At 39.7% G+C, this 27,031-nt stretch overlaps 1 protein-coding gene across 1 annotated transcript in view; it reads left to right on the forward strand.

Moving 5' to 3' along the window:
• The window catches only part of TPRG1 (tumor protein p63 regulated 1), a 147,111-nt gene that overhangs the window by 16,203 nt on the left and 103,877 nt on the right, over positions 1-27,031 (forward strand). Inside the window, exons 2-3 of the mRNA XM_025376355.1 lie at positions 17,903-18,133; positions 26,450-26,541. Coding sequence (XP_025232140.1) covers positions 17,912-18,133; positions 26,450-26,541 — 314 coding nt within the window. The 5' untranslated portion in view covers positions 17,903-17,911. The remainder of the gene's footprint in view (positions 1-17,902; positions 18,134-26,449; positions 26,542-27,031) is intronic.

The following is a 27,031-nucleotide window of genomic DNA, read 5'->3' on the forward strand; positions in this document are numbered from 1 at the left end:
AATTGTTATTTTTAAAAAATTGGAATAAGGGATATCCTTGGATTTGCCACTAGGAGATGATGAGTAAAAAAAATCTAGCTGGAAGGGTCACTTATTTCAAATGATTCCTCTCTTTTCACGTGTTCAAGTATACCAGAATAGCTTGTGATAATATGCTGGCTTGCCCCATTTATGTCATGGGACATAAATCTACAGTTAGATAACATCATTAGTTATCCAATGTAACGTTCTTCAAGATACCTATCCCGGATGGGGTGTTGAACTAGCACATGAGGCCTCTCCTAAATTGAAGATTCTATATTCTGTCACTTCCAAATGGAGAGTTAGTTTTAGCTACTCTCTATAGCGTTTTCGAATAAGTATATCCACTGATTATGCTTTAGTGGGAGATTTACAGAGAGTCACCATCAAACACCAATGGCATTTGGAGCCTGACATTACCTATTTTAGGTGGGATGCAGGAGAAGAAATAAGGAATAATATTAAGTAGAAATAGTTCTGATAATTATAAATTGGCTACAGCCCATTTAAAAGGGAAGATAGAGCTTCTCTCATAGTTAACAGGGAATACATTTTAGAGTCACGTCATTTAGGTGATCCCTTTAAGCACTATGCGATCTCACCGATGAAGTTCTTAGATACAGAGATACTGCCAAACACGAATGCTGTGAACTAACCCACTTCTGGTGAAACCTATATCAAAAGAGAAGCTCTAAGGAATAGTCAGACTTATCCATTCACTTGAATTTCTCTATTCACAAATAGGACATATTATATAAGCCACAGATGTTCTTTCACTGCCTTTATGTCCTGAAAAAATTCTCTAGAGGCAGAAGTTGACATAGTAAGCATGTTCACAGGTGATGTGGGCAGCATCAAGTTCTGGCCCTGTGAGCTTCATTTTCTACTGGTCTCCTTGGCCTTCTCGGAAGAACTGACACATCCCTGGTCTAAACACATCCCCTCTCCTCCCTGTCACCCCCACGTCTTGCCAATAAAGTTGACTTCATCAAGATAGATAAAAGCTTTACCTCAAATCACTGGGCAGCCTCACTTTCTCTGTGGCATCCTTCAGGAACGGCCAACAGCCTCTGTACAGATATTATTTTATTTTATTGCCTCCTACTTCTATGATAATAATGCTAATAGCTCTTCAAAAGATGCAGGATCAAGGCACTTCATCATCTACAGAGGACTTTCACAACTTTTTTCATCTAATCGTCACAAAAATTGTGTAGAGTAAGGAGGCCTGGCATCAATGTGCATATTTTTATAGATAAAGAAGTTGAGAGGTATGATTACAACATACATGTACATTTAATATATAAAGATAGCATTACCAACCACTCCTCATAATGAGTGCTTTGATTAATCTTTCCCTGATCCATATTCCTACTCCCCTCTTAGCTGCTTTGTGATTGAGTCATGCATTTACAGAAAGGCTGATCAAAACCAAACATCCCTTTGCAACGAGCCAGCTTTGAGATAAATATTCACAGAAGCAAGGAAATGCGAGTATCACAGGTAGGTCTTTTAATTTTCTCAGGACATTTACTGTCTATTCTGGCTAATTTTGGTCATTGCTTTTTCAGTAGTTGTAGCAGTTCACACATAAATATACATATATTCTTACTTTCAAATATTATGACCATATTTATGCACATATGTTCATATATAATTATATTTTCATATATGCACTTTTTTGTTTTGTTTTCTTATGGAAATATAGAAAAATAAAAGGCTATTTGTGACAGATGTTATTGTTCTTCATCAGTCTTTATCTAACTGCCTTCAGTAAGAAAATATGAAGGTATTTTTTAGTTTTCATTCTTTAGCATTCTGAACTGTCCACTTTTATTAAATCATCTTAGAATGAATCTGAATGTCATTTCAAAAACTATTTTCCTCTTTCCACACTTGTGTTCTGACCTTTATTAATTTAATGAGAGCTACCCCTGTTGTTCTAGTTCTCTTGCCTTTTCTCTCTCCCTGGGTGGAGCTCTCTGGATCTATTCAAATCTTCCTGGCATCTTGTAGAACAGGCTGAATTCTAGTTGGTAACATCCTAACCTAGGTGGAGTGGAAATGGGTCAAAGTAACCTTAGAATGATATTATTTGAATGCCTTCTTGCATCTAATTATTTTCTCGGATTTGGTGTCTTGTTTGGCATTCAGCATTTTAGGAGCTTAATGTATATTTCATCATTAAAACACAAATTATCCTTCAGTTACAGTGCCCTGCAAGATGAGAAGTTAGCCACCTCTGTTTTTAAGACCTAGGCTCTCCTTCCTGGTCTTGTTCCACCCCCTTTTAAATGCCTACTCCTGAATATTGCCCATTGGTTTAGGTATAAGCCTCTTCTCTAGTTCCTTTATACCTAGATCCTCTTTCAGGGAAGACTCTGATATTCGTCACTTACCCCTCAGGGTGGTTTTAGGCAGAAGCAAGTGATTCCTTCTTCTGTCTGTCTCTAGTGATGCAAACATTTTCTGTGAAAGACATTGTAACTGAACACACTGGGCTGCACAAAGGCTTGCAGATTTTGTGGGGATCCAGGAGGGACAAATCGGGGTACAGGAAGCTCACCAAGTTCACAATTTACTCATGGAGCCCAATCACAAGCAACAACTAAAGAACTGGTTGACAGAAGATCATGATGCCTGAGAGCATGGAAAAATTGCATTTCTAAATTGCCATTCATGTTACATTTCTGAGAATGGTTAAGTTTGAAGCCAGGTTTAGAAGAAAGGATTTCAAATCTTCTCTTGTCAGTTCTAGTTTCATAACACCTGAAGAGAGAGACTCTCTTAGCTAAATTCCCTTTGCATTTTCTGTCATGGATGCTCTATGTAGTAAAGATATTTATTACTAATTCATTCTTCAGCTAATACATAATGAATGCTTTCTAAGTGCTCTACTTGGTGCTAAGGATACCATAGCAAATAAAACCTGGTCCCTATTATCAAGGAGCTCATGTACTAGTGAAGAGGATGTGAAAGTTAAGGCAAGTTAACAGGTAGTTGTAATACAGTGTGATTAGTACTCAGTAGGCAAAAATTGAAAAGAGTAAAACTTAAGGACATGAATTAGAAGGTCTTTATAATGATCCTCAAGAGATCAAATAATTTACAGTTATTGATAGATGAGAATTTACTCCTGTCATTCTGTGAATTGCTTTCTGGTTGTTTTGTGTATCCTTTGTTTCTTTCCTTCTCTTTTATTGTCTATCATTGTGGTTTGATGGTCTTTTGTCATTATAAGGTTTGCTTCTTTTTTTCTTTCTCCTTTGAATATCTCTGTTCTACCAGTGAATTTTATACTTTTGATGTTTTCCTAATAGTGAATATTAACTTTTTGCCTCCGGTTTCAGGACTCCCTTGAGCATTTCTCATAAAGCCAATCTAGTGGTGATGAACTCCCCCTGTTTTAGTTTGTCTGGGAAATGCTTTATTTTCACTTCATTTCTGAATGATAATTTTGCTGGGTGTAGTATTCCTGGTTGTCAATAATTTCCTTTTAGCACTTCGATTATATCATCTTCTTTTCTCCCTGCCTGTAGGGTTTCTGCAGAAAAATCTGCTGCTTAGTCTTATAGAGGTTCTCTTATATGTGACTTGATGTTTTTATCTTGCTGTTTTCAGAATTCTCTCTTTGTTTCTGACTTTTAATTTTTTTTTTTTTTTTGAGATGGGATCTTGCTTTGTCATGCAGATTGGAGTGCAGTGGCATGATTCCATTTCACTGCAAACTTGAACTTCTGGTCTCAAGTGATTCTTCCACTTCAGCCTCCTGAGTAGCCAGGACTATAGGTCCATGATACCATGACCAATTAATTTTTAATATTATGTGGAATTGGAGCCTTGTTGTGTTGCCCAGATTCTCTCTGACTTTTGACAGTTTAACTACACTTTGCTTCACAAAGAACCTGTTGGGTTTAATCTATTTGGGTACTTTTTTGCTTCTCAGACTTAAATATGCATATCTCTCCCCAGACTTGGGAAGCTTTCATCTATTATTTTATTAGATAGGTTTTCCATACACTTTCCCTTCTCTTTACTTTCTGGAACTTCCATGATACAAATATTGTTCACTTAATAGTGTCTATAAGTCTTGTAAGCTTTCCTCACTCCTTTTCATTCTTACTTCTCTTTTTTTTTTCTCTGACTGGGTAATTTCAAATTACCTATCTTCAAATTCAGAGACTCTTCTGCTTGATCAAGTCTGTTGTTGAAGTGCTCTATTTTATTAATCAACTTATTCAGAATACTGCAGGATTTCTATTTGCTGCTTTATATATGTCTACTGTCTCTGTGCAATTTCTCATTCATACCATGAGTTAGTTTCCTGATTTTGTTGAATTGTCTTTCTGTATTTTTTTGTTTGTTTCTTGTTCCTTAAGAGGATTATTTTGAATTCCTTTTTCTGGCAATTCATTTATTTCTCTATTTATTGAGGTCTGTTACTAGATAATTATTATGACTTGTTGATGTCTTCATATTTTCTTGCTTTTTCATGTTTCTTATTCATGTGTTGCTGTCTGTGCATCTGGTCAATCATCTCTTCCAAACTTTCTAGAATAGCTTTCATAAAGAAAGTTTTTCACCTGCTGTTGTTTTTTTGCCTGCTGGTTGGGAAGGGTGGGGTGACTGATTTTCTGCATAGGTGTAATGGTATGATCTCTGTGCAGCTTCTTTAGCTGTATTCAATGTCAGTAGTAAGTGTGGGCACCTCAGTGGCCTAGGCTGTAGAAGCCTGTGGCCATGACAGCATAGGTTGTTAATGTTTTAGGTGTCAAGGGCTTTGGGGTTCTCCTTTCCTTATTTTTCCTACAATGGAGAGCCTTAGCCAAGGAGATCCCTTTTGGTATCAGGTCTGACACAGCCTACAAGTAGCTGCAGTGGTGCTGGGTTCCAGGTACAGGTAATCACAGAAGCTGTGGTGTGAAGGTCCCGGGCTTAGTGTTACATGGACCTATTGTGACACCTAGGTCTTTGGCTGCAAGTTTTCTCTCTTTGGCTGGTTGAATATAAGTTGCCCACAGAGCCAGGATCTGTGACTTTGCAGCATCTCCTAGCAGCTCGGGCTCAGGGGTCTGGGTCATGGTTGTGATTCTACCCATGGGTGGAGCTCAGAGTACTGGCACATCTGTGGGGAAAAAGGAATGTTGTAGAGATTTGGACCTGCAGAGCAGAGTATGGTTGCAATTTGGAAACCTGTGCTAACAGGGCTCAGTGGCAGCCTGAGTCCCAGGGAATGAGATACTGTGTAGTAGTAACTGTAGACCCTGGGATTTCAGGGCTCAGCAGTATCTCAGACTCTGTGAGGCCAGGTGCAGTGGCAACAATACCCCGGAATGGTGGAGCACGGCTATTATTTGAGCCCTGGTGCTGGGCAGGGGACAGCACAGTGATGACTTCACTCCCCAGGAAGACGGGTGTCTCAGCAGCTAAGACATCACTCTAGGGGGCTAGTCCAGCTCCAAGGGTACTAGACTTATTTGGCTTATAGGGTGAGGTATCTCAGCTTAGCCACTGCTCTGTTTCCTTGGAGCATGGGGTACTATGTCAACCTAACCCTGAGATGCAAAGCTACTCAGCTTAACCAGGGCACTGATTCCCTAGAAGGGTGATGTGTTGTATCGTCTCAGTCCTGAGGGGGTGGTGACTGTTCTGGGCTGCCCAGGCACTGTTTTTCTGGGATGCAGGGTGCTGCTGCAGCTTAGGTACTGGGGTGCATGACCACTCTTGGTGGTCAAGGCCCTGTTTCCTGGGATGAAGGGAACTGCTTCAATTTAGACACTGGGGAGGTGTGGCTTCTCTTAGTGGCTAAAGTACTATTTCCCAAGAGGCAGAGTCCTGCTTCAGCTCAAGCTGAAAAGGCAGAGGGAGTGGTAGGTGAAGTGGCTTCACCTCTGCTTGACCCAACAGAGAAAGCTGTAACAGCTGATTGTGGTTTGGCTTGAGGATATCTGGGCCCTGGTCTGGGGTGGTTTGGCAGTAGCTTAGCCTCAAGGATAAGGGAGAGCCATGACTACCTACTGGTAGAGCAAGACACACTGCAGCCATAGTTCTAATTCAAGACCATGTATTGCAGTAGCCCTGTGGACCACAGAGGGCAGGGCACAGTGTCAGCTTCTCCTCTGGAGGGAGCACAGCTTTGTGGACTCCAGTCAGCTCCCACAGCTGGGCTTAGTGCCTGTGAGGAGAGGACTGCAGGGGATCCCAGGGATGAGATCTGTTGGTGTCCAAGGTGTTGATGGGGATTCCTAGGATCTTCTTGCTTACTTCCTCGTTGTAGACAGAAGTTCCTCCTAGTTCCTAGCTGATTCTGATTAAGGGATGGAGTGGTAGAGGCCTGACATTTCCTTCCCATCTCTACGTAACAATCTCAAGTTTCTGTGTTCACCAGGGTTTCTGTTACTCCCCTGATGCACTTTGATGCTCTTTCTTGGTTAGTTTCATTAAAATGCAGTTGTTTATTTGTTGTTCTGACTGTCTTTGTGAAGAGTAGAGTGCTAGGGGGCTTCTAGCTGGCCATCTTGCTGACATCACCTCTCTCAGAGAGCAGGTTTCTCTTGCTTCATAGGCCAACAAAGCCTTCTCAGGGATTCAAGGCAGTTTAAGCAGAAAAGAGAATCCTGAAATGCTACTGCTTCCACTAATTTACTTTGTGACCTTAGGTAAGTCACTTCCTTACTCCCCATCTGAGGATCTAATTTCTTATTTGTAAAATGAAGATGTTGAGTTAGATAATATCTAAAATGTTTGGCAGCCCTGTTGGATTTTATCATGTAAGACTAATTGAAGAGCCACTTTGAGAAAAATAATCCTGTCACAGTGCTGGTAGCATGCTATTTCTTGACCTCGGTGATGATTACATGGTGTATTAATATCTGTTATCATGCTACTAATAAAGACATACCAGAGACTAGATAATTTATAAAGGAAAGAGGTTTAATTGACTCATGGTGCCACATGGCTGAGGAAGCTTCAAAATCACAGCAGAAGGTGAAAGGGAAGCAAGACATGTCTTACATGGCAGCAGGCAAGAGGGGGCATTGCAGGGAAACTCCTTTTTATGAATCCATCAGATCTTGAGACACTTATTCACTATCATGAGAACAGCATGGGAAAGACCGGCCCCCATGACTCAGTTACCTCCCACTGGGTCCCTCCCATGACACTGTGGGAATTATGGGAGCTACAATTTAAGATGAGATTTGGGTGGGGACACAGCCAGACTATATCACACCAGTATTCTTATTTTATGATAATTCATTGTTCTACATATTTATGGTTTTCTGAGTGCATGTCATAGTTCAATAAAATTTTAATAAAAACTTCATTAGAATAATAAAGGCCGGAGCTTTTAAGGGAAAAATACTGTTTTTAGAACTTAGATGAATACTTTCCGTGAATTTTATAAGATGTATGTGTAAAAAGTCACAATTAGCCTAACAAGAAACCCAGGTTTTGGGGTGACTTCCTTAAACAAAACTCCCAGGCAGGAACATCTGGTTGTGGAATGTTTGTTCTCACCACCTGGCACGAGGATTAATGCTGGGAAGGTAGTAATCTCTGGTAGGCATTAATCTACACACTCCTCTGGGATGTCTGAATAACTGGGACAGAGGCTTGTTTTAATGCCTAGGCATTGACACCACCACGCTTCTGAATCAGCAGATTCCAAATCAGGGATTCTGTTTAGTTTGTAGAGAAAATAACAAAAGCTACTGCAGGTCTCAACTGTTGGCGTTGGTTGCTTTTTTTTTTTTTTTTTAATCTCTCTGCTCTTTTCTTGTTCATCTATATATGGAGAAAATATCTGGGTCCTTACAGGCTCTCTGGGTACATTATCAGGACCAACATCTTTAGCCTTGCATGTTGCTCTTTCCTCTCTTTCTATATTTTTCTCTCTCTTTTGTATGTGCATGTGGTTGGGGCCAGGGGGCTGGTGATTTAGTCGTATTTATTCTACTCCCCAGAATGCCACCACTTTTCTACCGCCTTTCTGTCCCACAGTCTTCAGGGTCAGGCCAGTTGCACAGTAGGACACTTTTGCTATTGCCTGAGATAAGTCACTCAATTCAATATTTGACTTACAGAGGGTTTTGTTTTACTTTTTCAGCTGCTTCTCCTGCCAACTCTCTTCTAATTCACAAATCCTTATATAGGTTTATATTAATAGCTAGCCATAGTGTTTATCTCTGTAGGGGAATTTCAGTATTGGACAGGGACTGTGAAGGGGAGAACCTGAGAGATCTGGATATGTAGATTAAGTGGATATGTTTCTAACCAAAACCAAGCACGTAAACAAGAAAGAATTTGTTATTCTGAGAAGAAAGAAGGGAGAAATAGATGAATGATACAATACTGGACCATACACAATGTGACACTCCTCTCCGTGGCCTCTCTATATCTTTGATAAAGTTGTTAACCCCATGAAATTCTTAAGGCAAGTGGAATTTTTACAGTGCCAAGGCCAGAATGTGTAAGTGGGCTGACTGTGAGAAAATTCTCAGCAGGTGTGGAGGGGATGGCAGAGAGAAGGGAGTACGGAGAAAGTGGTAGAAGAATTTCAGATTCTCCTCCCATTGTGAAATGTTAGTTTTCACCAAGTGTAACCAGATCTTCAGGGGATTGAGTTTGGGGGTGGGCAGCTGACATCTCAGTTGCACATAGCATATTACCTGCCACTTTGGGAACACACTCCTCTCACACCTCACACATTTGCCTGGAACGTACTCCACCTACCCTCTAGTGTGCAGTCAGCTCTGAGGTGCCTTACTCCACACCTCTAACTTCCCACACTCGCATTCCCCTCTTCCCACTCACCATCTTCTCTCTCTGGTGTTTCGTGCACACACTCCTATCACAGCTCTATCACAAAAAGCTGCCATTATCTGCTCATGTTTCTGTCACCTCCACTAGACTATCAGCTTCTGTAGATTAAAGACTGTGGTATGAGTTCCTCTGTGTGTCTGTGAGAGAAGATGCTTTCGTTCATGCTTTAGCACAGAACTTCATCACTCGGTTCACAAACATCTACAGAGCACTCGCTGTGTATGAGGTAATGTGCAAAGATAAAACAAATATAAGCCTTGTCCTTCCAATCTGAAGCACTGCTGAGAAACAGGCAGGGTATCCATTCATCCATCCAAGAAATTTAAACTTAATGCCTGCTCTATAGAATGCCCATGCTAAGTGCTGGACTGCGAAGATTAGTGCAGCACAGTTCCTGCTCTGGAGTTTCTCATGGCCCACTAGTGAAGACAGGAAAGTAAATGGTGATTACAGAATAGTAGGATCAATGCCACAGGAGTCAAGAACTCTAGTGCTATCATAATCCAGACTGGATGAGTGGTGGATGCATGCCCTCAAATGTCTAAGAAAATTCATCTCAAGGGATCTGTAATCCCAAAAAATTCTCTAGTCAGTGTCTTTGTCTTTATCATTTTCTCCTTTATGTATTTTTGAGAAAATTTCTCTAAAAATCAATACATGGTGTGAGAAGCTCAGCAGAACTTTAAATTATTTCCTTCTTAAGTACAAGAATAGTTACTGAGGCTCAAGCATGTCTCTGGCCCTAGACTGGGTGAGATGCCCAGCTCTCCACTATGCATGTCCCAAGCAGCTCTGGTCTATATGGATTTCTATTTGAGTCAGAGGGAAGTCATAAAACAACATCCTATAATCTCCACAATAGGCACCCGAATTCATGACCATTATCACAATCTTATTCCTGTGACCCTACAGCTTTTGAATCACAAGAGAACTAATTTGCTCAGTTGGAGTCCCATGATGAAGATGAGATGGGGAAAACCATCTATGAACAATCTCTACAGGCTTCCATCTAAAACATTCTGGACACTGAAGAAAAATTAATCAAATCTTGTAGACTCATTGAGCTGGAAACTTACAAATAATTTAGTCCGATAGTTTTCAGATTTGAACATTTTTCCCCTAGATAAAAGCTTCAGAAGAAATCCAGTAAGTGATAAATGGACCTTTTTTGACTGAAACAAGTTTGATGACTGGAAAACCCACCCATGAACCCCTCAGGTAACCTCAAGAGTAGTATCCAGGACCGGGTGCGATGGCTCACACCTGTAATCCCAGTACTTCAGGAGGCTGAGGTGGGCGAATCATGAAGTCAGGAGTTCGAGACCAGTCTAGTCAAAATGGTGAAACCCTGTCTCTACTAAAAATACAAAAAAATTAGCTGGGTGTGGTGGTGGGCACCTGTAATCCCAGCTGCTCAGGATGCTGACGCAGGAGAATCGCTGGAACCCTGGAAGCAGAGGTTGCAGTGAGTTGAGATCGTGCCACTGAACTGCAGCCCGGGCAACAGTGTGAGACTCCATCTCAAAAAACAAACAAACAAACAACAACAACAACAACAAACAAGGAATAGTATCCAGGAGCACAACTTGCAAACAATCAAGTCTCACCTTTATTTTGCAGAGAGGAGCCTGCAGTGCAGAGAAGGGAAGCAAGAAAGTGACCTACCCAGGGTCACTCTGAGGGGACAGCAAAGGAGTGAGGACCCACATTTCTCAGCCTAGCCCTGTATTCTTCCCCACAGCCCTCTTTCCATCTGCTACTGAGTCAAAGCACTTTAGAGCAGAGCAGAGGGCTCTGCCTGGCCCAGGTGGAGCTGGGAGGGGAGAAAGCTTCCGTTAACTCAACTCTCCCCAGGACACAGAGCAGCCCTGCTGGCATGTTATCACTAATACACAAAATGTGAAATTGTAAGGAATTGTTTGCCAATTTTCTTATCTCAACTGGCACAGAAGCAGGCTTGTTGGAGAGTTATGAGGTGTTAGAGTATTGTTGTTTATCCAGTGCACATCCCTCGGCTGTTCTCACAGAGAGACTCAGGGAAGGCTGCACACATAAATTCACATAAATTACCTTTACAAAATGTCAAAATTAAAAGTAGATTTTTATTTTGAGTATATGCCTTGAGACTGTTAACCCCTTCATGGAGGTGGAGGTGTCCGCATGAGAAAACACAGTTGACATCTTTGACTACACACAGGCCACAGGGACTAACTCCTGTTCTTCTTTCCTATTCCCATCGCTACCCCATCTGCAACAGAGTCATCGTTCTTGTTAACAAGTCATAGGCTTTTCTAAGTTCCCTGTCTGTGCACAAATATTTCTCTAGATACAAGATTTTTAAATTCTGTGGTTACTGTAATTTCATTCTTTATTTAACTTAATCGTAAATAACTAACTGAGAGTTCAGAAGAGACACATAACCATTCTGGGCCTCAGTTTCCTTACTTGTAAAAGGTGCATGCTATGGTTTGAAAGTCTGTGTCTTCTTCAAGATTTACACTGAAACATAATCCCCTAAACAGCAACATTAAGAGGTGAGGCCTGTAGGAGGGGATTAGGCTATAAGGGCTCTGTTCTCATGAATGGGATTAGTGCCTTATAAAAACTCTGGAGGAAACTAGCTAGGCCCTTTTGACCCTTTTCATTTCTCCCATCATGTGAGGACACAGCATTTGTCCCCTTCGGACGGTACAATGTTAAAGGCACCATCTTGAAAGCAGAGACCCGCACTAGACACCGATCTGCTGGTACCTTGATCTTGGATTAACCAGACTCCAGAATTGTGAGAAATACATTTCTGTGGTTTATAAATTATTCAGCCCCATGTCTTTGGTTATAGCAGCTGCATTGGACTAAGACTGTGAAGATTGGAATAGATGAGTGCTAAACAGCCAGCTTTTCTTCCCAAGGATTCACAGAGATAGCAAGGGGGATCATCAAGTAGCTATTGATATTTCAAAAGCTTTGTGGATATTATAGATACCCGCAATAGGATTTCTAAAAACCCTATGTGACTTCTGGAGGTATCAGGAGACAGACAGAACAAGTGAAAAAAGCAAGGGAGTGCCTGGTGTTGGAGCTGGACCGGCAGGCAGAGAGGGCCAGCAGCCCAGAAGGACTTTCTGAAAACTAAATTTAAAAGGGGGCAGGTAATGCTGAAGAAATGGAGAATGACATGGCTCTTGTGAAGAGGTTCGCTGAGAGAAGACAAGCATCTTTAATGCCAGTACTGTTTTCTAAATCTGAAGTATGATACTTTTTGTTATACTCAAACTGTACTCAAACTTATTTATTTATTTTTTTAAACAGAGTCTTGCCCTGTCACCCAGGCTGGAGTGCAGTAGTGCGATCTCAGCTCACTGCAACCTCTGCCTCCCAGGTTCAAGCAATTCTCCTGCCTCTGCCTCCCAAGTAGCTGGTATTTACAGGGGCCTGCCACCACGCCTGGCTAATTTTTCTACTTTTAGTAGAGATGGTGTTTCACCATGTTGGCCAGGCTGGTCTCGAACTCCTGATTTCACATGATCCGCCCACCTTGGCCTCCCAAAGTGTTGGGATTAAAACAGCTCCCAGCCTCAAATTGGCCTTTATTGAACAGTTGTGAGAGGGAAACAAAATCCCCAAACGTGCCTTTTCTTTGCCTCTGACTCAAGTTCTGGCAACTAAGTGTGGCCAGCTATACCTTTTGAGCTGATTAGGAGTTTTCAGGGTGCCTTTCACACTGATTAAAAACTTCTCAGGGTAGTTATTCATCTACTTCTCTGAGAAACAAACATTTACTGGGGGCCAACTATGGTGGATCTGTCTGCGCTTTTAGAAAAAGCAAAAAGTATCGTCTTAAGATTGTGCAGTTTTCCTGTAAGACAGAAATCTTTCAGTATGGCGTGGAGCAGAATCCTCAATGATGAAAAGACTGGAAAACTCTGGACTGGTGGTAGGTTTCTAGCTCTGACAGTCTAGGATGGAGCACCAGAATGAGAAATTCAATGGGAAATGGGAGTAGAAAGCATGTGGTTTTGAGCCAGGACCACATTCTGATGTCTATGCCCCAAACCTTTTTGTCTTTCCACTGTAACAACATCAATATTAAAACTTCTGTTTCTATAACTTTAAATTGTCCAATATTATGTGTTTTTTCTCTTTCAGGCAAAATATAATAGGTTTGAGGTGCCTTACAAATTTTACTTTTTTTTTCTGATATGAGAAAAATGTAAAACATTTTATGTGACCCTAAAAGCTATTTTTTTCCTTCTCATTTTAAAAGAAAGTAAAATATTTCAAGGACTTCTAAAAGTTTTGTGGACCTCAGGCACTGTGCTTCTTGCACCTAAAGGATTTGTCAGCCTGGTTCTGGGGGAAAGAGAAAGGCTTCATTCAGCCTGTAGCACTCGCTGTGGGACTGCAGATGCACGGGAAGCTGGGGATTGGTCTTGTTTCGTGGAAGCTGTATCTCTGAGCCCAGAACTGACTGGCCTCAGACATTTGGCAAAAGTGTCTCCAGTTTGCCAGTGCATAAGTCTAATGGCTGTTTCTTTGCTTTTCTTCTAAATGTAGCAACTTAAAGAGTAGGAAAGAGCAGTGAACTGGAGTCCAGAAAACTAGAGGTCTGGTAGCATGTTTTGATGCTATGGAGCTGTGTGGCCATGGACAACCTTCATCTCAGGGGGTCTGTTTCAATATTTGCCAAATAAAAAAGTTGAATTAGACAATAACTTTTAAGCTATAATTTCTACCCTACATGCTTCTATAATATTATTAGAAAAAGTCTCACAGAGATAGACGCAGTTACTTATAAATGGAAACAGTTATACTTAGACCAGGATCTGGAAATAAGTTATTTACTATAATACTGTATTAAATTTACTTGTGAATTTTCTGGCAGCTGAGAAATATAGTATTTCTATTGTCTGATCAAAGACAAGGTAGTACTTCTTTAAGGCTTTATTAAGGCTACTGCCATTTAATTTTTTTAAAAAAGCAAAAATTGATGCACAATCCACTACTTCAATAAATGCAGATATTTTCTTTCTAGTCTTTACCAATGTGAAATTATTCAATGGAACATTGCAAGATAAAATGTTTTGGTTTCCTGCTTTATTTCACTCAAGAAGGTACAACCTTTATTCTCGTGCTACTGCAATGTTTGTGCGCTATTTTAAATGCCTGTACAATACCAATTGGATATACTTAGCCATTCCTTGAACATTAGGTGTTTAGTTGGTTTTCAATTTTTCATCACTACTCAGAATAAGCAATTAATATTGTAGTGTTTTGCTTCTTTAAGATAGTTTTTATTACATGAATTCCCTGGAATGAGAAGATTCCATTAAAAAGTGTGAACATCGGCTGGGCAAGGTGGCTCACGCCTATAATCCCAGGACTTTGGGAGACCGAGGCGGGCGGATCACGAGGTCAAGAGATCAAGACCATCCTGGCCAACATGGTGAAACTCCATCTCTACTAAAAATACAAAAAATTAGCTGGGCGTGGTGACATGGCGTGTAGTCCCAGTTACTAGGGAGGCTGAGGCAGGAGAATCGCTTGAACCTGGGAGGCGGAGAATGCAGTGAGCCGAGATTGCGCCACTGCACTCCAACCTGGAGACAGAGCAAGCCTCTGTCTCAAAAGAAAAAAAAAAAAAAAAGTGTGAACATCATTTGCTTATTTCTAAGTTTTGACCCTTTGTTTTCCTATGAAATTGTGCTGCCTTTACTCTCTAAATGAAGATAAATTTACTGGGGAATATTACAGAACAGTAAATCTTTTTAGTTCTAAAAATTCCCAATGAGCTTGTTGCAGGGGATGATTGATCTATGTGAAAGCAATGGAACATTTCATTTTGACTGGATCTGCTACTGGTATTAATGTACCTTTAGCATTTCATAGAGTGTAGCCTATGCAGGGATAGAAGAACACCTGTTATTGAATTGGGAATGAACGGGGCCAGAGGTCGTGAGAAATAGAGTGGAATGTGTAGATGGGCAGCACGCTTCTCATACTGGGGAAGTTGAGGAAGTTCTATTTATTGTTCTTCTAATATGTTCCTGTGACTCGAATAGAGCTGGAATGACTCTGGATTGGGATAGCTGGGCTCAACTTCCCCACTATTTATGGCTGTGAGAATTTAAACGGAGCTGAGAGTTTCCTTCTTTCCTGGATCTCAAACAGTTTGGTCTCAGAGCGCAGAGCTTCCCCAAGTGTTTCCAGAGAAGACAGCCTGAGGGAGAGGAAGTGGTGCTAATTAAATCCTCCCTCTGTTTTCCAGGCACAGGAGCCTTTCGCAGATGTCTGTTGTTAGGCGTGTGTTCACAGAGTGCACAAATACAGAAGCAGGCTTTCCTTCCCCAATGGCACAAACCTTCCTTCACAGGTTATAAAGAACTTTAGAAATGCATTTCCTTCCAACACCCACTGTGATAAAGGTGGCAGACCGACATACATAGAGCATGTAGCTGCCAGGGACAGGGAAGCCAGAGTGCCTCCTCTCTGTCTCTTTTCTATCTCTGTCTCTGTCTCTGTCTCTCTCTCTCTCTCTCTCTCTCTCTCTCACACACACACACACACACACACACACACTTTCTCCTGCTTCTTCATTCCTCATTTTCTCAGAGACCAATTTCTACCTTTTGCACACCTAACTTTAAAAAATTACCTAAAAGCTCAGAGACATCTTTTCTGTCATAAGGCAGCATGATATGGTGCCTTATGACAGACGTTGGGTGTGCTGTACTGGGGGCACGGTTGGGAGGCCAGCTGCTACTATGACTATAAAAGTGTGACCCTGGGTGATTCCCATCTACTCTATGTTCCTCGGAAAGACGGGGAAAGAGTAAGTAGCTCTTCTAGGATTGCTGGAAAGATTGGATAAGAAAACATATAAATCTTAAAACATGTAAAGCAAACTGTGTAAGGCTTTCCACTTGTAAGTTACTTTAGCTGTGTTTTCTCCTACATTCAAATCCTCAGGGCAAACATGTATATAGATCCACATTTGACTGAGAGAGTCCAGTTCACTCCTATCATCCTGACATAATTGCCAGTAGCACCCTTTTCATGCCAAAATATCCAAAATTAGCTAATAAATTATAGGATCATACTATTTTTACTGCTTATGAATACCCTAGTTAATCCCAGTTTCAAAAGTGGAAGCTTGCTGCGGTTAGGGGCTTTTTCTCACCTTCCTTTGTTTCACAAGAACCAAAGAAATTGATTAAAAACCACTTTTGTTTAAGAACAAGGAGGTGACTCAGAATAATATGGCATTCCTACTTTCATGTTGAAAATGGACATGAAACTTTCTAGGATAACATGCTCACTGTCAGCTTGAAATGATCTGAGTGCACATTTTGCCAAGCTACCATGTGCCTTCTATTTTATTTTGCTTTGCTTTGTATGTACAAAATAGAAACCACTCTATTATATTTATTTATTTTAAACCATGTGTGATCATTACTAGCACCCACAGACATGGAAACAAAAATAAAAATCACCTCTAACGCTGTCATCTAGAGATAATTATTGTTAATATTTTATTTTACTTCTTTTCAGGCCCTCTTTTTAGATGTTTTTAAATCCGTTATATCATACATGTATGCCTGTATATACATATGCAGGTACATTTCCTTCCTTCCTTCCTTTCTTTTCTTTTCCTTTCTTTCTTTTCTTCCATTTCTTTCTTTCTTCTCTTCCCTTTCTTTCTCTTTCTTCCCTTTCTTTTTCTTTCTTTCTTTCTTTCTCTTTGTTTTTTCTTTCTCCTTTTTCCTTCTTCCTTTCCTTTCCTTTCCCTTTTATCTTTCTTCTCTTTCTAAATTATTTTAACAAATTGGAATAATATTATTTATAATATTTTGTAACTTACTTTTTTCCATTTATAATATATTTTGGATATTTTTTGGTGATGAAAATATACACTCACACTTGTATTTTATAGTATGGTACAACATATTTTATTTAGTCAACTTCTTACTGATGGATACTTTTTTATTTTTATTTTTTGGTGTTAGACACAATGTTGCATGAATGTCTAATGTTATTTTTATACACAGTGTTCTTCGATGAGATATAAATTAGTGTGTTTTTCTTTTACATATAACGTGGTATATTTTTCTATTAGATGGGATGTTGTAATGAACAAAGTTCGTTGTTGTTTTTTTTTTTTTTTTTTTTTTTGAGACAGGGTCTTGCTCTGTTGCCTAGCCTGGAGTGCAGTGGAATAATCTTGGCTCACTGCAACTACCACTTCCTGTGCTCAGGTGATCCTCCCACCTCATCCTACCGAGCAGCTGGGACTATGGGCACATGACACCATGTCTGGCTAATTTTTGTATTTTTTGTAGAGACTGGGTTTCACCATGTTGCCCAGGCTGGTCTCAAACTCCTGAGCACAAGGGATCTACCAGTCTCAGCCTCTTAGAGTGCTGGGATTACAGGCATGAGCCACGATGCCCAACTGAACAACTGTGTGTGTGTGTGTGTGTGTGTGTGTGTGTGTGTGTATGCAGGTGCATGCGTGTGAGTCTTTGGGTATTCACCTAAATTATTTCCTTAGAATAAATTTTTAGAATTCGAATTTTTCAGTTTAAAAACATGTTCAGTTCTAAGTGCTCTTATGCTCTATTATTACCCAAGAAGCACAAAAGAAAATGCATTATCATTGCTTTTAACTCTTAAGCTTTCAGTCTGGTGAATTTTCAACCAAAAATGCTATGCAATTTTGAAAAGAAATTGTCTGGTAATTATTTTATACAGCTCTTCTCTTGTTCAGGTTCCTGTCTCCTGGGATTAAAGATGAGAAAATGAAACTACTTGCAAACTCCTTTTCTCTGTCCGGAGAGTCTCTCCTTCACTCTTCTGGTAAATGACCTTGCAGGATTACGGATGGTATTTAGAAATCTGTGTTATGAAGCTGTATCCACCAATGCCTCTGTTTAGTTAACATGAGGGATGTTTTTAAGTTTCAGGAATGCCATTTGCTCATCATATTCTGTTTTGCCATAGCTAGGACACAGGTATACAGGCAACATTTTTTTCCAATGAGATTTTTCTGCCCTTGTTTTAGGCTGAAGAAATGTCAACAATTGGGAGTTTTGAAGGATTCCAGGCTGTGTCCCTGAAGCAAGAGGGAGATGACCAGCCCTCTGAGACTGACCACCTATCGATGGAAGAAGAGGACCCAGGCAAGGACCCGATGCCAAGACAGATTTCAAGGCAGTCAAGTGTGACTGAATCTACTCTTTACCCCAATCCTTATCATCAGCCTTATATCTCACGGAAGTACTTTGCTACACGGGTAAATTTATTGGTTCCCTTATATACTACATAAAAATTCACCATAAAACATCTTAAAATCCTTCTGTGTATCACATATTTACCGAGCGTATTCACATTTGTTTCATGTAATCGTCATAATAATCATGAAGTAGGTATCCTTATCCCTATTTAAAGATGAAGGATCCAAACTTTAGAGAATTTAAAGATCTATTTTAGATTCCAGAGGTAGTATTAAGAAGTATGTTCCCCAGCTTCCTTCTTTGGTTCCTCAGTTTGTGTTTATGCTAAACCTGATCTCAAAGAACTAATATTCTGTAAGGAGAGAACCATAGTAGCTAGAATACAAAGCTGTTAACCTGGTGAGGGTATTCATTGTTTGTGTGGAAAAGATGTGGATAATGGAGTGGAGAGGGTTGCTAAGGATGCACTGACTCTCTAAGGTTTACAATGGGGTGCTCATATTACGATGTGGGGGCAAGTAGCGTTAAATCTCAAATCTACAGCTACCGTCTGGAGCTGAGCTCTTTTACCTGCGCAATGGAGCTGGGAAAGTAGATGGATGGGTAAGTAAGCAGGAGGGAGCTCGTATATCTAGATGTTAAAAAACAGTATTTTTAACTTTTAACATTTGGATCCAGTGGAGAGTGCTTCATAGGTTTCTAGTACCTTTCCCTCTTGAGCTCTTCCTCCTACTTACAGATCCTCTTTCCAATCCTTCAACATTCTTATTAGAACAGTCATGGTTAGCTTAGGGGCTATGATCAATTGGGGGCAAAATCAGGGAGTTTACACTATGGCAACAGAGAACATCTCATTTTCATGTGACCGCGGGAGATCTCTTTTTGGAAAAAAATGTATTTCAACTCATTCTCATAAAAAATTGGGGCCAGGGTTTTGTAACTTTTCCAAAGCTTTAATTAATAAATCCTGATTTGGTTGCTTTCAAAATATATCTTTGGTTTAGGTAAAGTTTTAACTAAAGCAACTTAACGAGAGTGTGTGTGTGTGTGTGCGCCTGTGTGAGTCTGTGTTTAAACATTGCATATACTCTTATGTGCAAGATGCTTCAGTAGGTGCTATACTATATGTGTGTTTGTGTGAGTGTTTCTGCATATGTAGAGCATATGGTTTGTTTTCCAAAGTATGTGAACTTTATTCAATATGCAAAGTTAAGCTGTGTGATATAGCTGCAAAGGAAATCAAAGCATCTCTTGGAGTTGTGCTATCTTTGATATTGATGATGTCAGGGTTTGATGATAGAAGAACACACTGTGATATAGAATAGGAGATTTATTATTGGGAGCTGATTTATTATGAGAGCTGGCTGAGACTATGGAAAATTGTCTTCTCTGAATCTGGTGTTGGGCCTGAAGTTAGAATAGGCCAACCAGTTGGCAGTTGTGAAGAGGAAATAGGGAAAAAGAAATAAGAAAACAATTGCATGGACAAACTAGAATTTCTGGTGACAATGTTTAACTTATGAGGAAAAACCGGAACCTATGTCTGTCTCCCACCAAGTTTAACCTTGATGATGTGAGGTCACTTGTAGAAGCTAGTGCTTTCATTACTGAGCTACACACTTAGCCAGCCCAGGAAGAGGAAAATCTTAGAAAGAAAGCCTGACCGTGATGGAAGGAGATGCAGGTACAGGGGCTACCCCTTGCCATCAGGTAAACCAGGATATCAGTTGCCATGAACATGAGTTGTCACAGTGCATGGTGACCTGCGCTGATCTTCAACAGGGAAAACAACTTATGTTTCAATTCTGCCTTTTGAATATTACACAGGTGTCTATTGTTGGCAGTCCTAATTGGGAAACACACCCAAAAAAGCAATTCTAGAAAATGTAGCTTCAGCTTAGCTAAACTGACAGAGACCAAATCCACTACACATGATGATTGTATTGGTGTTGCACCATGTAGGTTATACAGCAAATGCACATCCTTTATCTGTTTGATTCCCCAGAGCAATACTGGGAGGCAGGCAGGAGAGGGCTTACCATCCTTGTTTTAAAGATGAACATATTGAAATTTGAGAAAAATGAAGTGACCTGTCCAAGTCATATAATGTTTGTGGAAGAGCTGCAGCTAGATTTCGGGTCTTGATTCTGGATTTTCTTTCTCCAAGTCCAACACTCTCCTAACCATGTACAATAGAATTTATGGCTCCTTTATAAGTGTTTTCAATGACTGATTCCAATAAATTTGAAGAATATCTCTTTCATTAGGTGTATCGAAAACAATCTTAAGTTCTCAAAAGCTTGTGAGGGAAAATCTTCTAATTATTAATGAATCTAAAGTAAACCTGGAGACTCTGGGGACGAATAGGGAGATTTTCCCAAGGTACTCAGCATTTGCCCTCCTTCAGACCAACAGACATAATATGAAGAGCTCTTATTGCCATGTGAGTAAAATAAATGTGCATTCACACAAGTGAGAACAATGGAAATACAACTGTTGGCTTAACTGAAATTTATAACGATAAACTTAAAAAACAGATCCAGCTTTACTAGCTTATAAACCACAAGTCTGCTAATGGGTGGTAGTTGAAAAAAACTGGAGAGAAATGTGTGTGTGTTGGGGGGGGGGGGGGGATATTGTATGTATATGCATGTATTTCCTCATCTACAAAGTATAGATAAAACACCAATTTTATACAGAAATTTAAATAAGCTAACTTTGTAAAAGTTCTTAGTAGAGTGCATAACACATCTATCAATATTTTATAAATGGCATCTCATTGTTGTTATAAACGCTTTCTCTTTTTTCTGGACTTTACATCCACTTTTCTGTAATTGGTCATAGGAAAGAACATTAAGATGCCCATGACCTCTTCATGATCTTCAGGGTAAGATATAAATGTAGACATATAGGGTCTGTAGCAGTAAAAAGGAAGCTAATTCATTTTCTCAAGGGATAATTCAATAAGATCAAGAGTCTCAAAGATTCAAATCTATGAAGGAGTCATGATAAAATATGACTTCTTGAAGCTGAAATGAGATCTACAGATGATATAGTCATATGCTTCTCAATCTTTACCATGCAAAATGTTATATTCTAGATTTCCATAAAGTCTTTGGTGATACTGATGCTCTCTGTCCTGAGACCACATTTTGAGCACCAGTGAGATAATCAACACACTTGTTCTCAAAGGAAAACAAGGCTCAGAGAAGGGAGAGTTGCTTGCTCAATGTCACAGTAGTTAGTGACCACTGACTTGCCCAAGAGGGTAGCAAGTGGCAAAGCTAGGGCTCGAACTAATTTCCCAATTTATAATTAGATTCAATTAAAAAGAAATCAACTTCTCATGGAGTAAGAATTTAAAGTGTATATGCTGTACATTCAGAAGGGTAGTCATTGAGTGGAGGAATTACGTGGTCAGGTATTTTATATTATTAAAATGTTTTAAAATTATTGCACAGGAGGTGGTTTATTGAAGAAAAATTAGAAAACGTAAATAAGCAAAGTAAAATAAAGATTACCATTGCCCAAATTTAACCAAAATGTATTAAATCTGCTCTTATATATTTAGGTGCATATTCTTTTTTTCTTTCACTTATATATACACAATTTCTTGTGTAAAAATGGGATTATATGCCAACTATTATTTCCCATTTCAATAACATACTTCCATAATACAATTTTTAATAGTTTTATAATATCCAACTATAGGAATATACTACAATTTATTTAACTTTTGTTGTATATATAGGTTTCTTCCTGTCTAAATTTTTTAAGCTAGAAAGGAAAGTTACTCACTGGCTCCCTGTGGCAGGATAGTGCTCAATTTCTCCAGTGCCAGGAGTAAACAGCCAATGCCATAATCAGAAAGAAGCTCAATTATATGAATTACAAATTAGATTTACAAAGAGGTGACTGACACATAAATTAACTATTGACCAACAAGTCAATTTTAGCATCATAACCTCATATATGAGAACACATCTCTCAATACTGGATCACAAAAACAAGTATATCTGGCCGGGTGGCCTGTAATCCCAGCACTTTGAGAGGCCGAGGCGGGCGGATCACGAGGTCAGGAGATCAAGATCACAGTGAAACCCTGTCTCTACTAAAAATACAAAAAATTAGCCAGGCGCGGTGGGGGCGCCTGTAGTCCCAGCTACTCGGGAGGCTGAGGCAGGAGAATGGCGTGAACCCGGGAGGTGGAGCTTGCAGTGAGCCGAGATCGCGCCACTGCACCTCCAGCCTGGGTGACAGAACTAGACTCCGTCTCAAAAAAAAAAAAAAAAAACACCAAAAAACAAGTATATCTGGCCCCTTAAACCTCCTGTATCCTTTATGGGTCACTCTGGGATGTTACTTCCTTTCCTCAGGCTTCCAACCTATTATCTATTTTCTGACACTATGTGCCTCTGACTTAGCTTAGGAGCTCCCACTAGAAGGGTCTTGAGGAATATTGAATCCAACCTTTGATGCACACAAATGAGGTATGACTTGGTGCCAAGGTCAACCAGCAACTTCTGGGCCATGCAAGAACTAGAAGACAGGCCTGGAACCCAGAACTCTCGATGCTTTCTACCACAGCCCACTGCCTCTGACTTTGGAAAATGAATGAAAGGTCACAGAAACAAAGATCCAAACCACTTGCCATCAGTCTGCTTGGATAACCTTTTCCTTTGGTTTTAGTTCATCTGCTATTATTGCTTAGACATATCTAAAAAAGGCCTAGTGGCTTCTCTGAACAAAAGTACCCCTCAAGGCTAATAACTAGAGGTATATTATGATAATCTTCTTGGTTGTGGAGACTGATATTCAAAAGCAACTTCTTATGAAAGGAACAATACTTAGTCCACATGGGGAAAGATATTTTTAAACTCTCTGTAGGACTCTATATTTGCAGATACCTTATCAGAAAGTTGAAAGCGATTTGGGATGGGGAATTATCTCTAAATTTATACTCGAGAATGTAAATTACATACAAACTAATGGGACTGAAACTATTTGATCTTTTAATATTTAATTAACGGTTCCCCGTGGCGTTTTTATAGTCTGTGTTCTATTGTGAGCAACGAGACTTTAATAAGCAGGTTCAGGACTTCCCATTGTGTAGCAAGATGTCATTGCTTCCATGACACTAATTTGGCTTTCATACTCTCTTTCTTGCCCTCTTCTCTTGCTATAGGGTTCCGCGTCTTGCTCTCACATTGGGAACAAATAAATATATTGGTTGTGTTATTGCCGGTGTGGGCTTCTTTCTGGTGTAGAAAATAGTCATCTCACTGGGCAAAAGGTTTCTTGACTCCCTCCAACCCTGAAATCCTGTGAAGATTATTAAAACATAAATTATTTTTCTTTATGAGAGCAGAGGATTAACCACAATGAGATACGATACATTCCCTTCATTTTCAGGTAAAGACAAATTTGCTTTGACTTTAAAAGACATATCTGATTTAGAGCTGATTTTCTTACTTTATGTGTTCATTGCAAAGTGACTCCAGTCTGGACATGACAAGAGAGACCGAAGTGTCTGAGTTTGCAGAGACTTTCTTTTCTATACCACTGCTGTTTAGCTAAGGAGCTCATTACATGGAGAAAAATTAGCACAGACATGGACATTGTTTGTGTGACAACTGGCCTCAGGCTAGTCTAGCTCAAGGAAATGTAAGGAAACAAACACATATGTTTTCAAAATTCCCCCAGTAGGTTTGCTTTAACTAAAACTATTCAGTGCTAGACTATAAAAGACAATATTGCCTGTTATGTTGTGTTGGATGATGTGTACATATTATTCCACCATATTTCCCTGTTTGTCTTAGGCTGCATGATGTCTTCGAGCTGATTATTCAATTACAGTAAACATTTGATCCCCAAATTCTGGTATAACTATTTTCCTATATAATGTCAGCCATAATGGGAATGATGATAAATATTTTATTAATCGTATTTATCATTTTATATATAATAATATTATATATAGTGTTTTGTAGCATGACTCAGTTACAGTTATTATCTTATCCATCTAATAAATGAGCAAAATGATGTGTAGAATAACAAAATGGTGTATAGTGGATCCTCATAAGAAAGGCTGAGATTTAAACCTAATGTCCCAGACACAAGTCAATGTATTTACACTTTTATATTTGGCACTGAATGACTAAAGTTAACTTATTATAATAACTATAATAGTAAGATGGGGGAGAGTACAATTCTGTATCTGGGTGTATTTTCCTTCTGTGTTCTCCAAGGGCTTGACCTACATTTTTACCAAAGATAAGAACTGCACAGTGAGAAGACTGATAGAAATCCAAAGGCTACCAATTCATTCTGTAAAGAACATGCTTTATTTTTTGTGTCTAACTTTTGAAAAGGTATACAGCAAAACATCACCTTCATATTCTATCTTCATCACATTCTTTGTGACCCATAGGGAACCAACGTTAACAGTTTCTATATATCCTTCAAGAGTTACTTTAGGCATAGAGAAGCAAATACAAATATTTGTTTTTATTCCCTGTCCTCCTTTTTATACAGAAAATGGCATATTTTACCATCTCTTCTGATCATTTTTTTCTTTCATTTGATAATACATTTAAAAATCTTTCCATATGAACACAATTTTCTTCACACCTTTAATAACTTCATCATATTGCATTGTATGAATGTATCCTATAATATATATCCATAGTTCTTTATTGAGAGATGTTTGTGGTATTTTTTCCAGAAATTTTTGCTATCCAAAAACAAGCCTGCAAAGAATACTTTATAGATATGTCATTTTGTATATATGCAAAAATTTCTTTAGTATAATTTCACAGAAGTGAAAATCTGGATCAAAGGATAGATCATTTTCCATTTTGATAGGCTTTGCCAATTATTTTCCATAAGCGAGGCAAATAAGGTTTTAAAAATTCTACATGATTATATTCATCTTCACATATCTTTGGCAAAGTGCCTGGCATAAAAGCATTCAATAAAATGCTTATTTTAGGATTATTTCATTACTTTTTTTTTTTTTTTGAGACGGAGTCTTGCTCTGCCGCCCAGGCTGGAGTGCAGTGGCCGGATCTCTGCTCACTGCAAGCTCCGCCTCCCGGGTTCACGCCATTCTCCTGCCTCAGCCTCCCGAGTAGCTGGGACTACAGGTGCCCGCCACCGCGCCCAGCTAGTTTTTTGTATTTTTTAGTAGAGACGGGGTTTCACCATGTTAGCCAGGATGGTCTCGATCTCCTGACCTCGTGATCTGCCCGTCTCGGCCTCCCAAAGTGCTGGGATTACAGGCTTGAGCCACCGCGCCCGGCCTTATTTCATTACTCTTTAACTCTACTTAACAATTTTTTCTTCTGAAAAATATTAGTCTCACTACTAAGTTATATTTGCTGAGACCAAAATTATGTGAATACAGGAAGAGAGACCCCAAAAAATACCCATGTTGAGTCATCAAGGGAAGTATTATTTTTGAGAGGACAAGTGGGACTGGAAGAGTCAGACTGCATCACAGGGAGCAGAGGTTGAGTGTAGGGAAAATTGTCATAGAATCATAGGCAACTCCCCTCCAGAGTCATCTAGCCCTGCCAGTGGGGTCACTGGAGGTGACTGATGTTGGCACAACCTTCTCTGTTGAAGTACATTTGAGCAGTGGTTCTCTTAGTGCAGCCTCCACACCATGAGCGGCTCCCAAGGACTTGTTAGAAATACAAATTCTCAGGTCCCACCCTGGTCCAGCAGAATAACATTCTCTGGGTATAGTTCCAGAAATCTATGTTTTAACACATACTTCAGGTGATTCTGATGGGCATTGAAATTTAAGAGTCATTGAGCTAGAGAGTCTATGAACTTGCTAGAACAGATGGCAATCAATCTTTAAGCTAAGGCTGGGCCTATAAGTAGTAACACCTGTTCGGGGAAGGCTGCAGAAAATGAGGTGAGGAGACAGACCGAGTTTATCTCCCTGAGTCAGCTAAAATTTATTGTCAGAGTGTTGGAAGAAGGTTATTTTGTGTTTTATTGACATGTGCTCTAGGAAAAGAAAAAAGGTTTAATTTAAAAATGTACAGATTCCTAAAGGCTTTGAACTTTATAATGCTTGTTTGGGAAAACTGTTCCTCTGAAAGTGGCTGTCTTCCTTTATATATTAAAATCTGAGTAAGATTGTAGAAGATGGGGCCTAGACCACTTTTTCTCCACCCAAGGAGAAAAGCTTGCTAGAGTTCAAGACTAAGTTCTCTGGAAGGCAGTTAGGCATACAGGCAACTGAATAAACCATATCCTTTGTGACCAGCTTTCCCGAGAAGCTGCTGGAATATACTAACTAATCGTAAGAGCAAAGTGGGCTAAGTCTGCTCTAAACTAGGTATTTTCTTCTTTCCACCTAGCCGGGGGCCATTGAGACTGCCATGGAAGACTTGAAAGGTCACGTAGCTGAGACTTCTGGAGAGACCGTTCAAGGCTTCTGGCTCTTGACAAAGTGAGTAGTTACAGCTGAGTGAAGGGCCGTGGAAATACAGCGTTTTCCTTGACATCACTGTAACAGAATAGGAGATGAACCTGTGGTAGAATTTGTCTGGTTGCTACATAAGATAAATGATTGAATTATCAGGCTAGTCACATTTTCTGGCATTCCATGGGGATGGTATGACCAGATATGACTCCTATAACTGTTTTCTGGGCTGGTCCCCTCACTCAACCATCACTACGTCTACCTTAGGTCAGGCCTGTATCACCACTCTCAGAGACTGTTATATCGGCTTCCTAATTCTCTCATTCTAATCTCTCTTATTTAAAATCACTCCCCCTATAAACATATTGAACTACTACTCATCTCATTTTAGGTGTCACAGAAAGAAAGTCTGGGAAAGAAGATAGATAAAATCAACATAGACACTTTGAATTTGATCTTATATACAATCATATGAACAGGAAAACCAGGGAAATCATGAAGAGAGCTAAGACAGGTG

This window comes from Theropithecus gelada, chromosome 2, assembly GCF_003255815.1.
Source record: "Theropithecus gelada isolate Dixy chromosome 2, Tgel_1.0, whole genome shotgun sequence".
Lineage (NCBI taxonomy): Eukaryota > Metazoa > Chordata > Mammalia > Primates > Cercopithecidae > Theropithecus > Theropithecus gelada.